Raw genomic sequence first — 19,145 nt, 5'->3', positions numbered from 1 at the left:
TCTCCCCCCACTTGTGTTGTAGTGATTGCTTTTGTTGTTCTTTAAACATACCAAGCTCCTCTCAGGATCTTTGCAGTTTCCTCTTTGAATGGCTAGCTCCTTTTCTTCTTTTAATAAGATCTTAGCTTAAATTCAGCTGCTCTGAGATGTCATTCCTGACTGTTCTACCTAAAGTAGGTTCTTCCTATTACTTGCAATTATTTTGTCTATTTACTCCTTTTTCTACTCCCACTAGAAGAATATAAACTCAGTGAGAACAGGGTCTGGGTCGGACTTGTCCACCCTTATACTCCTACTACCTTGAACAATGCTTGCCATGTCAGAGGAATTATCTAACATCCTCCTCTTCCTCAGACTCCTCAAGTTTCTGTACCTAATACTTGAAGCTCTGGAGCCTATTCTAGTCATGCTATCACTTTTTACCATGGGCCAGGGGCTCTGCTAGGTACCCTCCTCCCACCCCGGGATTCTGTTTAGTTATGTAAAGTCATTGGCCCTCTTCACTTTCTTTCCTACCTCCCCACCAGAGGTTCACAGAGGTCAAGTAATTTACTCAGAATCATATAGCTAGTATGTGAAGAAACCCTTGAGATTCAAACCCAGGCCTTTGTAGCTCTAAAGACTATGTTCCTTCTGCTACATCAGGTCATTCATCTATAATTGTTCCCTAACTATCAAACAGCCAATAGGCAGACAGTTGTTAAATTCATATCTGTGTCACAGGTAAAATATAAATCTTGAGCCCAATCTCTGCTTATCTAATCACCATCAGTTCTTGCCTGGACTATTACAGTAGTCTCTTTGCTTCCCTATTTTGCAGCTTCATAGTTTTCCACCTGGCACCCAGATTTGTTTTTTTAAAACATGTAAATTGGATCTTGCTACTCTGTAGCTTATACCATATAGTTCTTCTTATTATACTTAAAATCCAAACTCCTAATAATAATAATAATAATAACAACAACCTAACTTTATTATCTTGCTCTGTGTGTTTCTGTGACCTTAGATCCTTCTACGTCTCTGCTCTGCTCCAGTCATACTGGCCTTCTTATAGTTCTTTTAACTGCCAAACTAGTTTTTTCCTTAAGTTTTTTATGCTGGAAGTTTAGAACTGGCTTCCCCACCTAAATCTTTATATGACTAGCTCATTTACATAATTTAAAAGCTAATATCACCTCCTCAGAGAAGCCTATCTGACCAGGCTATCTAAAATAGAACACTGTAGGGGAAGGGAGGGAAAAATAAAATAAGATGAAATCAGAGAGGGAAACAAACCATAAGAGACTCTAAACTATAAGAAACAAACAGGGTTGCTGAAGGGGAAGTGCATGGGGGGATGGAGTAACTGAGTGATGGGCATTAAGGAGGGCACATGATGTAATGAGCACTGGGTGTTATATGCACCTGAGGAATCACTGAACTCTACCTCTGAAACTAATAATACACTATATGTTAATTCATTGAATTTAAATAAAGTAAAATTTAAAAAATAAAAATAAAATACCCAACAGACACATATTCTTTCTCTATATCCTCTTAACCTGCCTTATTTTCTTCATAGTTTGTTTGTTTTTTTTTTTTTTAGGTTTTATTTGTTTATTTATTTGAGAGAGAGAGAAAAAAAAAATGAGTGGGAGGGAAAAGCAGAGGGAGAAGGACAAGCAGACTGTGCTCTGAGTGCAGAGCCTGATGTGGGGCTCAGTCCCACAACCCAGAGTCATGCCCTGAGCTGAAATCAAGAGTTGAGTGCTTAACCAAATGAGCCACCTAGGTACTGCATTATTTTTTTCATAGTAGCTTCCTTCCTTCCTTCATTTATTAGAGAGAGAGTGCGTGTAAGAGTGGGTGGAGGGGCAGAGGGAGAGAATTTTCAAGCAGACTCCATCTCAGGACTCATGAGATGGGACTTGAGCCAAAACCAAGATTTAGATGCTCAACCAGCTCAGTGACCCAGCTTCCCTTATATTTATTTTTTTTGCTTGTTTGTTGTCTCTCTCCCCAACTAGGGTAAATTTTTTTGGTTTACTTTATTTTTAAGGACAATGCCTATTGTCTAGTGAGCACTCAGTATTTGTTAAAAAAATGGGAAGAAAAGCTTAATTGTTTTATGGACTTAATTATGATTTTCTTTGGGCAAGAGCCACAGCATCTCTGTTCTTAGGGGTTTTTGAAAATTACTAGTGTTAAATGGTGAAAACCTTGTATCTGTATGACTCCATGAATTGAAATTGGTTCTTTTCTCCATTTTCTTATAGAACTCATCAGATTGAGGCTGTTCCAACCAGCTCTGCAGTTGATGGATTTAAGGCAAATTTTGTCTTTAAGGAGATTGAGAAGAAGCTTGAAGAGGTAAGTAAGATTTTTATAAAATTCTACCAGGAGGACTTTGAAGCTAGAGGAAGCAGATAATAGATTTCTGGTGTTTCTGTGAAGTGATACAAGTTAAAAATTTAAATAATATTGTCAAGTAGTGAGTGTCTTTTGTATTTCTGAGTGTCTGTTATAGTTTCTTTGTAATTCTGGTAAGAGTGCATTTCAGAGATGTACAAGCCTCCATACTTGAGTTCTATTAAGAGCTATGGTAAAATGCTGTGATAATCTGAACTAGAGGAAAGGCTAGTCCTTGTTACTCTCCTCAGTCCTCTCTTTGTCAGGAAGATAATTTTGGACCAAGGTCATATGTAAAAGGATTCTCACTTATTTTGTGTAATTTCCCTTTAATTCAAAAGAATTAAAATTGAATTTTTAATGCAAAGACTTTGCTTAGAACCATTAAAAAAGAATGTTTAAAATGTGTCTTTAAAAGGTACCTAATATCAACACTCCTTATAAAAAATCTCTTGTGCTTCAGTTTTTTTAGAGTAGTTTTTTTCTTGTAAAAATAATGCTAATTTAAAAGAAAATCACACAATATAGAACATATGAAAAAGAAAGTTAAAAATCTCTTGAATTTCCATCACTTAGAGTTCACTAAAATGTGAACAGTGGTTGACATTGTTTCAGACATCTCTCTTTGTATATGAATATGCAGTTCTACATAACTGGGATCATATGATACATGTTGGGTTTTTAAATTATACTCTGTATACAAATTTATTTTTATGTACAATAATTAGTTCTTGATAGATAACAATCATACAAAGGCAATCTAACAATAACTTTTATTAAAAAGAGAGCTATTCTTTTTTTTTTTTAAGAACTATTCTCTTTAAGCAAAATTAGTACTTCTATCATTGTTTCAAACCTAAAGGCATCTCAGGATATTATTACTGATTTTAATTTTCAAACCAAGAAGTAACAATTATAGTCACAGTTACACAATTCCAATTATACATCTATTAAGCTGACCAAAGTGGCTGAAATAAAAGGATTCAGAACAGGTAAGCTGTGTATTTCATTTGTGCTACAGTGTGAAAGGCATACATTGTGCGTATCTTCTAACTTATTGTAGCACAAAGAACTTATTAACATCTAAGGTGATTGCACTGCAGGTGGAAAACAATCAATGTGACTGATGTGTCTTGAAAAAAGACCCTGCGTTCTTGTGATCAATGACCTTCCTGAGGTAGAGGGGGCTAGGTTTGCCCGTTCTGGGCAGGCAGGCATTGGCTCAGGAGCTGCAGACCTGTCCTGCCACCATCTTGTGGGGATTACACCTACATGGGGGTTAAACGTGTTTTATAACCCGCTTTTTTCTCTTGACAGTGTTCCATGCACATAAATATAAATCCTTACCATGAGTTTGAATGACCACCTAGTACACTTTGATTTTTATGTATCATAATCTATTTAACTAGCTTCCTATGGTGAACATTGCTTGTATTTAAGTTTTTGCAAGTAAAGTAGTGGTATAATAAATTTCCTCTTTTTTCATCTTTAAATATTTAATGCCATGATCATCTTAGCATGAGTAATTAAAGGAGGAAATCGTTGAGTTGTTGGATATGTATATTTTGCATTTTGGTATATATTGCCAAGCTACCCACCAAACCTCATAACAATTCATGGGAGTGACTGTTTTTTGACAAACCTCATAACAATTCATGGGAGTGACTGTTTTTCTCCTCCTACTTTCTACGGTGCTTTGTGTTGGCTGGTTTTTTAAAAATCTTTGCCAATCTAGTAGGAAAAAAATATCTCATTATTGGTTTGTTTTTTAAGTAATCTACCCCCAACATGGGACTTGAACTCATGACCCTGAGATCAAGAGGCCCATGCTGTAATGACTGAGCCAGCCAGTTGCCCCTCTTATTATTGTTTAATTACCTTCATTATATTTGTCCACTAAACTGAAGTTGGACTCTGTAAGGGCTCAACTTGAATTTTTTTTCTTGCCAACAACATTTGCCTACAGAGCAACCTACGGGATAATTGCTTCTGCCAAATTGTCCCATTTTTTTCGGCTTTATTCTGTCAATAAAAATAATTAGAGAATATCTGATAACTATGTGTCAGTCACTGAATACTTCATTATTGGGGTTAACAAAGAAGTGCTGTTTTTATTTCACAGTCTTAGCTTTGCAGTTGTATCCCTCCTGCTCCCATTTTAATTCTTTTCTCCTCCCTCTTAAACCTCACTTGAGCAGACCTTGTCCCCTTGTTTCCTTCCCACGATTGTAAGTTTCCTAAATGTTTGTAAGGACTAGAAAGTGAAAGTCTTGGAATCTTTTGTCAATTCATGCATTTTCTGCCTTAGCAAAGGAAATCTGGCCAGAGATTTTATTTCCACTTTTGTCTTAGTTAGCAATACCCTGTTGCCCTTTTTTGAATTCTGTCTTAACTTTTTGTTCCAATTAAGTTTGAGACAGAACCTACTCCTTGACCTTTTGCCTACTCAGAAAGAAAGACTTTTTTTCACTCAAGGAGCAAACTTAGAACTTTCTTAGTATTAATGAACTTTAGTTCTACAACAAATGTGTATTTTCTTTCCCCTTTTAGCTCTCTCCTTGTCCATTTCCTTACCCTGTCTCACATCTTCTTCAATGAAAAATGTTATTTTATAAATGGATCAGTTGATTTTTTTTAAAAGGAGGACATTTGATTTTTTAATTATTTTTTTAAAGATTTATTTATTTATTTATTCAGAGAGAGAGAGAGAGGCAGAGACACAGGCAGAGGAAGAAGCAGGCTCCATGCAGGAAGCCCGATGTGGGACTCGATCCCAGGTCTCCAGGATCACACCCCAGGCTGCAGGCGGCGCTAAACCGCTGCTCCACCGGGCTGCCCGTATCAGTTGATTTTTAAAAGTAACAGCAAGTGCAAATTAGTCTACATCTGTTTTAAGGAGGTGGGGAGAATTTCTCTCCAAGTATGCTAAGTAGAATTTCTAAATACTTGCTGGTGTTTTCCTGCTCTAACTTGTTGGTGTCTGTTCCTGAGGCATTATGCAAGCAGATGGCATGGATGCACCTAGAAATAGTCATTCATGGGCTGCTGGCCCCAAAGGAAGCCTGGCTCTTGGGTGGCCCACCATACTAGGATAATTAACCCACTCTTCTAGATTGTCTTCATGGAAACTTGAGGGATAAAAGATCTTAAGGAATGTGGAGAAGACTTGAATTTAAAATTCATTTATGGAGACACACTGCTTTCATAGGCTCACGTTGGAAGTATTGATGTAACCTGCTTTGCAGAATGGTATGGTCAAACGACAAGAGCACTGAATTTGAAGTTAAACCAAACAGGGATTGAATTCTGGTTGTACTACTTACTAACCATGTGTCCCTGCCTTTCAGGGAACAGAGTTTAGTGGGAAGACAGACATGGGGAAATTTTCCCCTGGAAAAAAAAAATAACTGTTTTAACAAGAAACATGGATACATGTGCAAATGGCTATCAAAGTGTCCAGTAGAGATAGAAGAGCCGTCCCAGAAGAATTAAGCAAGTGAGCGGGGACTTCACGAGGTTGGGGTGGAATGTAAATAGGAGGTGAGTGAGCTGGGACAGGGCATAAGCAAGAGCATGGGAGGCTCATATGTTTATGGAATTCAAGATGATCAGTATTGTTAGAACCTACAGCCTGAGGAGGATGAAAAAAGTGACTGAAGGTAAGAACAGATAAATATCCCTCAGATTATGACAAATCGTGAATGATATGTAAAGACAGACTTCCTCTTGTAGGCTCTGGGGAGCTACCTTTAAGAAATTCACACCTGAAAGTGTTAGATGGCTTATGTTAGTGTGTTAGATGGGTTATGTTAGTGTTAGATGGATTATGTTAAATGGATTACTTGGCAATAGGAGACAGAATAGTCCGAAGCATTCTTAACCTTTGTGAGCCTTAGTTTTTTCTGCTCAGTGAGCTGATATTAATATCTGTCCACCTACTTACAAGGTTTTATGGAGATTGAAGAAATAACGTATATAAAAGGATTTGAACACTTTATAGCCCTAAAAAGATTATTATTGTCATTAATAATTTCTCCTAAAGCTAACTTAGAATGATTTGAGTGAGATATTTTAAGGGAAGCCAAAATAAGAATTCCTCTTTAAAAATCTGATAAGAAATTTTGGTTTCTTGGTTTAACTAGAAAATAGTAATAGTTAATTCCAAGACACCCACGTGTAGGAAATGCCCCCATGATAGTCAAGATAAGTAGGCCTAGACTAAATATTTTTAGAATAGCTTCTTTGGAGTCTAAGACACATGGTTGTTTCTGAATAGGTTCAGGTGTGTTATCTAGTATAAATAGGAAAAAGATTGACATGCCCATTAGGATAACTAACATTAAAAAGACAAAAGCCTGGGGTGCCCGGCTAGTTCAGTCAGAAGAACTTGCAACTCCTGATTTCCAGGTCTTGAGTTCGGGCCCCACATTAGGTGTAGAGGTTACTAAAAAAAAAAAAAATTAAATAGTCTTAAAAAAATAAAATAAAAACACAAAGGTCTGTGCAGTGTGCAAAAATTGAACCTTCATTCATTGCTGGTTGGATTGTAACATGGTGTAGCTACTTTAGAGAACAGTTTGGCCAGTTTCTCAAAAGGTTAAACATTATCCTATGATTCAGCAGTTTTACTTTTAAATATATACTTAAAAAGAAATTTGTACACAAATGCCCATGAAGTATTGTTCATAATAGCTAAAAAGGGGAAGCAATCAACAACTGATGAATGACTAAATGAAGTGTGCCACATCCATACAATGGAATGTTATTTGTTCATAAAAATTCCATGCATCAGCATGGATTGGAATAACCTTAAAACATTTTGCTGAGTGAAAGATGCTAAGTGAAAGTCACAAAAGACCATGTATTGTGTGATTCCATTTATATAGTATGTCCAGGATGAGCAAATCTACAGAGATAGAAAGTAGATTGGTGGTTGTCAGACTAGCAGGAGGGAAGTAGAGGGCAGTGATGACCAATGGCTATGGGTTTCTTTTGGGGTGATAAGAACATTGTAAAATTAGAAAATGGGGGACGCCTGAGTGGCTCAGCGGTTGAGAAGCCTGCCTTCGGCTCAGGGAGTGATCCCGGATTCCCGGGTTTGAGTCCCGCATAGGGCTCTTTGCATGGAGCCTGCTTCTCCCTCTGCCTGTGTCTCTGCCTCTCTCTGTGTGTGTCTCTCATGAATAAATAAATAAAATCTTTAAAAAAAAATAAAATTAGATAATGGTGCTAGTTGCACAACTTTGAATATACTAAAATACCACAGAATTGTATACTTTAAAACAAACAAAACACAACAAAAAGAAAGAACTTAGGCCAGGTTCTCTGCTTGCGTAGAAACAGAGGTTAGTATCTGATATCAGTCTATGTAAGTTCCTCAGGGATAATAATTATTTGAGTATTTCAGGTACTTATACCATAGTGCCTGAACATAGTAAACACTTCAGTCTTTTTTAAAAGAATGAATATTAGACAAACCATAAGAGACTTTCATTTCTCGGAAGAAAACTTAAGGTTGCTGGAGGGGAGGAGGGTGGAGGAATGGGGTAACTGGGTGATGTGATGAGCCCTGGATGTTATATGCAGTGGATGAATAACTGAACTCTACCTCTGAAACTAATGATATGTTAACTAATTGAACTAGTTGAGCTATTTGTTAACTAATGATATGTTAACTAGTTGAATTTAAGTAAAATAAGCTAAAAAAATAGAAGAATAAATATTATGATACCAAAAGGAAGAATCTTATATCTAAATTATTGCAGGGATGTAAGGCTGAAATAAAGAAGGTGGGAAATAAAAACTACTAGAAATTATAAGAGAAAAAAATTATAAGAGAATTCAAAAGGTAGCCAATTCCAAAATATTCAACGATTAATATGTTATTTATGTATTTGCCGTAACCCACTCACTCCCCCACCCCCAAATAAAAGACTTTGCTCTCAGAACCATTTCTCTTTAAGTTCTGATTGTGGGAAGCCAGAAACACACGTAAAAGAATTTACCTGCAAAAAAAAGGGAGTGGGGGTTCCTACATTTAGACAGGCCAGAGTGAATCTTTCAGAAATTGAGATAAAGGAAAGCTACTTCAGTAGACCATGCTGCTGTGCTACCCTCATTCTCTCTTTTCTTCTACCAGTTGTGTTGGGAAAGCCATTTTTAACAAAAGATTTGGCAGATGAGGGAGTTGTTGCCTTTCAGATTTTTCTAGGTGAAAGATCCTGAGGGAGCTTGGGGACTGCTGCTGGCCCAGCTGCTCACATCATATATCTATTTAAACGTTCAATGTAGAGAAAAAGCCTGAGAAACAAACTTAATACAACTCCCAGAATTTTGGTTTTTTATGTTTTGTTTATTTTTTCCTGTCTAGGAAGGGGAAGAGTTTGTGAAGAAAATTGGTGGTATTTTTGCCTTCAAGGTGAAGAATGGCCCTGAGGGGAAAGAAGCTACTTGGGTGGTGGATGTGAAAAATGGCAAAGGATCAGTGCTTCCTAACTCAGGTCAGTGCAATAATGACTTCATTAACAGGAGGCTTGAACAAATACACAAGGGAAAATGGGGATCTGCTTTGGTGTTTTCCAAAAGAGCTGGCTTCAGAGGCATAGGACCTTGTTAAAAGAACTAGTGAATCCTTAGGAAAAGGGATAGGTCACAGCTACCTCCTCCCAAAGATTGGGAGCCTCCATCACAGAGTTGCCAATTTTAGGCCTTAGAATTTAGAAGACTTGGGTTGGGGTGCTGGCCTTACCACTCACACATTCTGGCTTTGAACAAATTATTTAACTTCTCTTAGCCCCAATTTTCTCATCTGTAAATGAGAATAATAAATGGTACCTATATCATAGGGTTGATGGAAGGATTAAGAGAATTATCTCTTAAGTATCCTATAAAGCACATGGTCCAGCATATGGTTACATGGCCTCAAAAGTCCTATCTATAATCACTATCTCCATTTCCTCTCATCCTAGTCTTTCTTGAACCTACTCTAATCACTTATCCTCATCACTGTTCCAAAACTATTCTTATCCAGGTCACGAGTGACCACCATGTTGCTAAATTTAGTGGTTAATTCTCAGCTTTTATGATATATTTGTAGGCTTTCCTCTTACTCATTGGCTGTTTCTTCCTGGCTTCTCTTCCTATTTTCTCCTCATCTCCAAATTTCTTAATGTTGGTGTACCCCAAGGCTCAGTTCTATCTCCATTCACTCCCTGGGGATTTCCTCGAGTCTCGTACTTTTATTTTTATTTATTTATTTATTTATTTTTTAAAGATTTTATTTATTTATTCATGAGAGACACAGAGAAAAAGAGGCAGAGGGAGAAGCAGGTTCCATGCAGGGAACCTGATGTGGGACTTGATCCCGGGTCTCCAGGATCGCACCCTGGACTGAAGGCAGCGCTAACCCACTGAGCCACCAGGGCTGCCCAAGTCTCATGCTTTTAAAACCATCCCTACACTGATGACTCCCAGATATCTTCAGCATGGACTCAGCCACTGAACTCTAAGGTGTATATCCAACTGCTTAACTGATAAGTTTACTTGGATACTTGATAGTTATGCTGAAGCTAATATGTATAAAACTAAACTCCTGATTTGCTCCTACTGCCCTTTAATATTCTTCCCACCATCTTCTCAATCTCTATAAATTGCTTCTTTGTCCTACCAGTTCCGAGGTCAAAAACCTTGAAGTTCTCATTGACTCCTCTTTTGCTCACATTGAGCAGTCTAATCCATCAGCTAATTCTGTTTTCCTCTACTACCTTGGTCTAAGTCTCTATCATTTTTCTTTTTGCCTGATTTTCCTGTTTCTAACCTTGCCCCCTGTAGGTTCTTCTCCACACACCAGCTGGAGTGATCAATCGGTCGATTGATTGATTGGTTTTTATTTTGGGAGGTGATTTATATAATTTTTTTTTTTTTGAGTGATCATTTTGAAACTTAAGTTTGATTGTGACTCTCCTCTGCTCAAAACCATCCACAGGCCTTTAGCTCACTCAGTAAAAGCCAGAGTTCTTATCCTGGCATCACACGATCTGGCCCTGCTTTTCTTTTCTTTTCTTTTTTTTTAAGATTTTATTATTTATTCATGAGAGAAACAGAGAGGCAGAGACACAGGCAGAGGGAGAAGCAGGCTCCTCACAGGGAGCCTGATATGGGACTCGATCCCGGAACTGGGATCATGCCCTGAGCCAAAGGCAGATGCTCAACCACTGAGTGACCCAGGTATCCCTGGCCCCATTTTTCTCTGTTTTACTCCACTCTCCCTCACTTTGCTCCAGTCACATTGACCTCCTTGCCATTGCTGAAACATGGAGTGTTCCCAGGTTAGAGGCTTTCTACTGTGTTCCCTCTGCCTGGAATCGTCTTCCCTTGGATATCCTCACAGCTTGTTCTCTCATTTCCTTTGGATCTTTGCCCAGATGTCACCTTCTCAATGAGTACTTCCTTAACCTTAATGCTTTTAAATCACATCTCTGTTACCATTCCCTATTGTCCTTTCCTGCCTTATTTTTATTTATAGCACTTACTGCCATCTGATGTACTCTCTAATATTTTGCTTATTTCCTTATTGTCTGTCTCACCCATTTGAATTGTAAGCTGCATGAAGACAGAGTTTTTTGCCTGTTAGGTTCATTGTGGCATCCCCATTGCCTACAATAGTACCTGATACGTGGTAGGCCTTCAGTAAAAGAAATAGTTTAAAAATATACAGCAAAATGAATGAATGGTGCTCAGTAAGCATTCAGGAGGTTACATTTTGTATGTTGTATTATATGTGTTTCATATGTTCATTTCTCACAGAGAGTCTGGTATTATTAAAAAACATGATGTATAAGGACCACTTTTTTGGAGAGCTTAATATACCGTGCTATGAACTTTGAGAGTGATTTGATTTATAATCAATCCAGTTAAAGCTTTTTAAGTAGAAAAGAAAAGTGAGGGCTGTATTTTAGAGGATGAAGCAGGTGTATTAGATCTGATGAATTGGAAAGGGAGAAATCAGATGCAGAGAGAGCAATTGGGGAGATGGACGTTGCCATGTCTAAGTGAGCAAAAAGGATAGCCTGAGTGTTGGCAGTGAGAAAAAAGATGTTGTTACATTGTAGTTACCAGGGTATTTGGGGTGAAGTTGATGGGACCTGAAAGCTGTGTAGGAGAAGGAAGTCTATCAAAGATGGGAGAGTTTTGTTACTGATACATTATTGTGTGGTGCATGATACCAGGAGCACAGAGGGAAGGCTAGCAAGTGGCAAGGAGGGACGATACTTGTTTCTCTGAGAGGGTAGATAAATATTCAGGGGCACTCTGAGGTAGAAAGGATGTTGGCAGAGCTCTTGGAATAGAGTTTAGAGCTTGGAGAGAGGAGAAAATGTTATGAGTAGTCCTTTTGAATAAGGAATCAATTAGAATAGAAGAAAGAGGCAGTAGTAAGGGCATCTTATATGGGCAGCATGGTAGTGTGGAAAGTTCCCGAATGATATATATAGTCACTTTTTTTCCCTTCAAATGGGTAGGCAGAAAAAGAACTGTAAGTTTGCATTTTATGAGCTGCCACTCTAATGTGGTGTAGGAAGAAAAACAATGCTTTGTCTAGATTTAAGCTTTTAAAAATAAAAAGAACTTTTGGAAAATAATTGTTTCAGGATTATATTCTGATATGCCCAGGCAGATGATAAGGCAATATTCTAAAAACATTTCTGTTTTTTGTTATTGTTTGTCATGAAAGATAATATGTTATGGAAAGTTATTATATAATTTCAGAAAACCTTGTATGTATCCTGGCTGTGAGCTCTCCCCATATTAGGTGCCCCATCCCATACCTGAAGGGATTTTACCCCTGGAGCAAGGTAATTTCTGCTGAAACTGACACTTGTTGGCAGCTAGGAGTGGTGTTGAAATATGGACTTACCCAGTAAAAGCTACCATTGGAAATTGCCAGCTTCTTTTACATCAGCCAACAAATGCCCATTTGTTAGGGATCAGGTATGTTAAAGCATTAATAACCTGTCCTAGTTTGAACTACCACCTTAAAGAGAATTGCTAGTTCTTTTGGCATGTACACAGTGTTGAGAGGTTTACTTACTGTTGACGAAGTAAGATTTCCTTAAAAGTATTTCATTTGCTTATATTCTAAGAGTTTGGTAATGATTTACAGGTGGTTATATTAAGGACTTCTAGATTTTATGCATTTTCCATAATCTTTTCCTCCTGCCTGGTGTCTTTGTCTATGAATTCCGCCCCTCCCTCCTCTCTTTTAAAACAACTCATATAGCATATCTCTAGGAAGCCAACTTTGATTCATCTAACATGACACAGTATCTTTCATTCATTTTTTCTGCCCTCTCAGCATCTACTTGAATTCTCAACGCTGCCTCATTGTGGGCAACATGATCTAGAAGGGCTCAGGATCTTGCATCCCCAAAGTACAGTAGAAATTGCATAGCCTTCGGAGACACTCAAACTGAGTTCAGACTATAGCTGTGTCACTTATTAGGTGTATACCTTCCCTGAGTCCAAAGGCCTTGTCTAGAAAATAGAATAATTTCTATCCATGGAGCTGTTGTGTGGATTGAATGAGATATATAAAGCCCTTTAGCGTAGCAAGTGCTCAATAAATCATTGCTTCCTCCCCAGTACATATATTAAACATTAATTAAATTAATTAATTAATTAATGTGAGACTTGTCCAAGACTCTGCAAAAGGACTTGGGGAACTGAGGAAGCATCTAGATTCATCAGATCCTGATGAACTGGTGAAGGTCCAATTAAAACTGAGCTGTCAGGGCACCTGGGTGGCTCAGCTGGTTAATCATCCGACTCTTGCTTTCAGCTCAGGTCTTGATCTCAGGGTTGTGAGTTCAAGCCCTGTGTTGGATGTGGAGCCTACTTAGAAACAACAACAACAAACTGAGCTATTCAATGTTTGTATCCTTCCTATAATGATAGGAAGCCATAGAACTTGGGAGTAATGAGCTTCAGTAGCAGGAATCTGCTTTCAGATCCGGCTCAATCTAGCTGTGTGATTGTGGGCAAGTTGTTTGACCTCTCCAATCCTCATAGAGTTGTTATAAAGATCAAATGAGTCCATGTATGTGAAGCGCTCAATAGATGCTGATCTTACAGCAGCAGCAGACTTCATTTTCCTAAACTTAAATTTTTTTAGAGGTGGGAAGAGAGAGAGGCAGCAGGGGCAGGCAGATAGAGAGGGAGTGAGAGAGAATCTTAAGCAAGCTCCATGCCCAGCACAGAGCCCAACATGGGGCTTGAGATCATAACCTGAACCAAAATCAAGAGTTGGATACTTAACCAGCTAAGCCAACCGAGTACCCCTACACTCACTCTTCAATGACTAAGAGTCCTTTCTTGGAATATTCGGATCAAGTCCAACTATAAATCAAGTCCGAGGATCTCAGTTTGCTAGCTTTTGTTCCTCCTGTTCTTTGAGGATATAAATCTACGTGAGAACTGAATTTTCGAGACTATAAGTCCCTTCGTTTTCAAAGCTTCACACCTTTTTTTTTTTTATCAATAGTAAGAAAATTTTGTTAGAAGCAAAGATGGAATAGCTGTTGAATCTCAGTCTTTTAGGGGCTATCCCTGAGTTTTAAGACATATAATAAAACTTACAACTTTCAATCATGTTTGAACTATTTGATAATATGGGTATGCTGTGCTTTCATAACTTAACTGCTCTCTTAGCCCGTTGGGGCTGCTGTAACAAAATACCACAGACTGAGTAGCTTATAAACAACAGGAAGTTATTTCTCACAGTCCTGGAACCTGGAAGTCCAAGATGGTGGAAAGGGCTGGGGGTCTCTTCAGGGACTCTTATTAGGCACTAATCCCATTCATTAAGGTCCACCTTCCTGACCTCCCCACCTGCTAAGACCATCACATAGGACATTAGGATTTCAACATGGGAGTTTTGTGGGGTACACAAACATTCAGACCGTAGCAACCCCTAATCTCTTAATTAAGGCACGGATTATCTGATTAGCTATTGGGCCATGATTTGATCATCTTTTGAATGCTACATAATCTACTTATTCAATGGATTGATTGCCCTTATGTGTCAGGCACTCTTCAAGGACCTGGGATATAGCAGTGGACAAAACTGACAAGGGCCCTGGCCCTGTGAAGTGTCTGTTCTAGTGGACAGATAAACAGATAAACAGACAGAAAAACATACAAATAAGTAAGGCAGTTTGACATAAATGCAATAAAGAAAAGTAAAACAGTAGTAAGCTAGAAAGCAACTTGGTTTCAGGGAAAGGCCAACTTTAATTTGAGGAGGAGCCAACTGTTAGAGGACTATGGTCATATTAATTGTCTAAGACACTGCTGATAGATTTTTTTTTTCTTGGTGAATTTTTCCTTTTGCACTTGAAACTTACTTGTCCAAGGTAGACATGGTTGATTTAGCAATGAGATATTAGTTTTTGTTGTATACTTTTTTATTCATTATACTTTGATATTAAAGTTAATATTTTTAGGGGCACCTGGGTGGCTCAGTCTGTTAAATGTCCAATTCTTGATTTCGGCTCAGGTCATAATCTCAGGGTCATGAGATGGACCCCTGTGTCAAGGTCCACACATGCTTGGTGGGTGTCTGCTTCTCTCTGTCTCTCTCTCTTTCTCCCTCTCTCCCCAATCCCCATTTCTCCCCCTCCCTCCCTCCCTTTCGTTTTCCCTTTGCTTTTCCCCCCTCTTGTGCTCTCTTTTTCTCTCTCTCTAAAATAAACAAATCTTTAAAAAAATTAGAAAAGATAGAGAAACAAAATGGAAAAACTACTCTCCTATAATTCCACCGTCTATGTTAGGAGTTGACAAACTATGGCCTGTGGGCCAAATCCAACAACCTACCATCTGTTTTTTTGTTTGTTTTGTGGAAAATTTGTATTGAAGTCTAGCTTATAATAAAAGACATAAATATGAAGTGTACAGCTTGATAAGTGTTTACAGATGAATATATCTCCCAGATCAAGCTGCACAATGTTGCCAGCAATCTAGAAGCTTCTCTTACGCCCCCTGCTAATCTCTCCCACAAGAAACCACTATTCCAGATTCTGTCACCGTAGATTGATTTTATTTATTTTGGAAATTCATTTACATGGACTCATATAGTATTTATTTTCTTAGGTTTGTCTATTTTTTGCTCAGCATCATAAGATTCTTTAATATTGTTGTATGTATCAGTAGTTTGGTTTTGCTGTGTGAATGCCCCAGAATTTATTAATTCCATGGTTGATATATCTTTTCAGTGTTTCCATTTTGGGGCCTTATGAATAAAGCTGTTATGAACATCCTTATATAGGTCTTCTAGTGGATGCATGTACTCATTTCCACTTGGCACATAACCAGTAGAAATACTAGGTCATAAGGTACATTAGAGCCAAACAGTTTTTGATGTGGATATACTATTTTACATTACCCTCCACATTCCATGAGAGTTTCTTTTGCTCCACATTTTTGATAGTACCTGGTACTAGCAGTTGTTTTGTTTAAGTCAGATTCATTGAGGTATAATTTAATACAGTAAGATCTACCCTTTTTAAGATGTATAATTCTATGAATTTAGACAAATGCATATAATTGTGTAACCATCACTAAAAATCAAGAGATAAAATATTTCCACCACCCTGAAAAGTGTTCTCATGTCCCTTTGTAGTCAATCCCCTCCTCCCACACTCAGGCCCTGGCAACCACTACTCTGATATCTGTCCATGTACCTTTACCTTTTCCAGAATGTCATACAAATGGAATCACACAGGATGTAGTTTTTGTTTTATTTAAAGGTTTTATTTTTAAGTTATCTTTATACCCAAAGTGGGACTCGAACTTACAACCTTTGAGATCAAGAGTCACACGCTCTACTGACTAAGCCAGCCAGGTGTCCCCAGTATATAGTTTTTGAGCCTACTTCTTTAACCGAGATTCATTCACTTTTTTCCAAAGGTCAGATAGTTACTGTTTTATATTGGGATAGTACATTTCATATTTCAACCAAAAGACAAAAATGCAGTTTAATTTAAACAGAAAATAATGGCATCTCCCAGATGCCTTATTTCTAAATCAACCATATACACAAATTCTGTTCCTTTCCCCCCCTCACCCCCCCAACCAATGCCAGCCCATAAGCTTTGCCCAAAATCTTGAGTCTTCCATGCCATAGGACATCCGACATCCTGGACTTGTGAAGCACATGAATGTAGCAATTAAAACACTTGAGAGGTCTAGCAAATGGCATTTGAAAGGGACCTCAAAGTGCAGTATATCTTTTTAAACATGTTATAGACTGAGCTGGTTCTTTGAACACTATCACTCTGCTTAAATTTGAGAAGCAGGCTTTAAAAATGCAAAGCATGTAAGTTATATTTCAGTGCAGATCTTCATCTGGTCATTGGAAAAGATTTCAAAAATAAAAAAATATACTTAGTGTCACCTGCCCCTCCCTCCTACCCAAAGCTAAAATGAAGGAAAAACCAGAACAAAACAAAAACAAAAGAATTGCAGATGACTTTGGAATCCTTTAGGAATCCACTACTTCCGATTAAAAATGTTTAATACATTGGAGAATCATTAAAATGAAAAAAAAAAACACAAAAGTCTGCTCTTCATGTATAGAATAAGCTGCTGTGTAGAATGTGTTTGAACTTTGAGTTCTTCTGGAAGGCTCTGGTGACATTGGGAGGCTGGGGGCTGTGTTTCTTTTTGTGGCTGAGTAGTTTATCCATTCATCAGTTGATGCACGTTTTTTTCCCAGCTTTTGGCCATTTGAATAAAACCACTATGAGCATTCACATACAGTTTTTTCTGTTTAGACTATGTTTTCATTTCTTTTGGTTAAACACCTAAATGTGGGATTGCTAAGTCATGGCACGTGTATGTTTAGTCTAAGAAACTTCTAGACTTTTTTTTTTTAAGATTTTATTTATTTATTCATGAGAGACACATAGAGGCAGAGACACAGGCAGAGGGAGAAGAAGGAGGCTCCTCACAGGGAGTACGATGTGGGACTCCATCCCAGGACCCCAGGATCATGCCCTGAGCCGAAGACAGATGCTCAACCACTGAGCCACCCAGCTGCCCTTTCTAGACTGTTTTTTAAAGTGGCTGTACTGTTTTACTGTCCCTCCAGCATTGCATCAACTTTTCAGTTGCTCCATATCCTAACCAGCACTGGGTATTGTCTTTTTATTTCCTTTTTTGCCCATTCATTCTAGTAGATATATAATAGTATCTCATGTGTGCTTTTATTTTTTTTTAATTTTTTTTTAATTTTTATTTATTTATGATAGTCACAGAGAGAGAGAGAGAGAGAGGCAGAGACACAGGCAGAGGGAGAAGCAGGCTCCATGCACCGGGAGCCCGATGTGGGACTCGATCCCGGATCTCCAGGATCGCGCCCTGGGCCAAAGGCAGGCGCTAAACCGCTGCGCCACCCAGGGATCCCTCATGTGTGCTTTTAATTCGCATTTCCCTGATGAGTAATGAAGTTGAACACAGTTTCATAGGCTTTTTTGGCCATTTGGAGATTTTTTGTACAGTGTCTGTTATTTGCCTGTTTTTATTTATTTTATTTTTTGCCTGTTTTTATTTTAGATTATCTAACCTTTCCTAATTGAGTGATAGGAATTTTTTTTAATATAGTCTGGATACAAGTTGTTTTTTTTTTTTTTTTTTGTTTTTGTTTTGGCAGATACATGAATCGTGTATATCCTCTCCTTCTCTGTCTACTACCTATTTTGAAAATTTTATTGGCACACAGCCACACTCATTTGTTTATATATCATCAATGGTAGTTTTTGCACTACAGTGGCAGAGTTGCATAGTTGTGATAGAGACCTAGTAGCTTTCGGCAGAGTCTAAAATACTTAGTGGCCAATCTTTTACAGGAAAAGTTTGATAACTCCTGCTATAGATAACTGTATACTCTTTTTTTTATTACTATGTAGCAACTGACCACAAAGGTAGTGGCTTAAGACAACACATGCATCTATTACCTCATAGTTCCCAGGGCTGAGTTGGCTGCGCGTAGCTCTGCATAGGGTTTTACAGACTTCAGTGAGGGTATTGGCCTGGGCTAGGTTCTCATCGGGAGGCTTGACTGCAGAAGGGTTGGTGTCCAAGTTTACTCCGGTTGCTGGAGATTCATTTCCTTGCAGCCATGGAGAATGATAACTTGAGTTTTTTTACTGGCCATAGGCCAGAGTCTGCCCTCAGCTCCTAACAGCCAGCACAGCACCACATGGTCCTTTGCATATATGCACTTCACAGCACAGCAGCTAGTTTATTCAAGGCCAGCAGGAGAGACAGAGTCTTCTAGCAAGACAGAGTCTTACATAACATAACAGAACCACAAGGATGACATCCCATCTCCTTTGCCACATTCTCTTGGCTAGAAGCAAGTCACAGGTCCTGCCCATATTCAAGGGCACATGCAAAGGCGTGAACACCAGGAGGCAGGCATCACAGGGGTCACCTTAGAGTCTGGGTGCCACAGTAAACATTATTAATATATTGGCATCTAAGTTTATAGATGTTTTTTCCTATGCATATATAATTGAATATCTGTTTTTAAAGCAGAAATGGGACCATGCTCACAGTTTGTTTTGTAACTGGCTTGTACGACAGTATCATGCATGGTACAGTGTAACATGAACATTTTTTCAGGTCAGTAAATGTAGATCCACATCATCTAATGATTGCATTGTATCCCATCATATGAATATGATAATTCCTTTCAAAGATTT

At 38.2% G+C, this 19,145-nt stretch overlaps 1 protein-coding gene across 1 annotated transcript in view; it reads left to right on the top strand.

Annotated features, from left to right (window-relative positions):
- SCP2 (sterol carrier protein 2) overlaps nt 1-19,145 on the top strand; it is a 96,602-nt gene that overhangs the window by 73,023 nt on the left and 4,434 nt on the right. Inside the window, exons 13-14 of the mRNA XM_026007052.2 lie at nt 2,256-2,349; nt 8,759-8,888. Of these exons, the coding sequence (XP_025862837.1) occupies nt 2,256-2,349; nt 8,759-8,888 (224 nt within the window). The remainder of the gene's footprint in view (nt 1-2,255; nt 2,350-8,758; nt 8,889-19,145) is intronic.

Source organism: Vulpes vulpes, chromosome 12, assembly GCF_048418805.1.
Source record: "Vulpes vulpes isolate BD-2025 chromosome 12, VulVul3, whole genome shotgun sequence".
In the NCBI taxonomy this organism is placed as follows: domain Eukaryota; kingdom Metazoa; phylum Chordata; class Mammalia; order Carnivora; family Canidae; genus Vulpes; species Vulpes vulpes.
The sequence above is the reverse complement of the archived record's forward strand: the minus strand, read 5'-3'. Positions and strand labels throughout refer to the sequence as shown.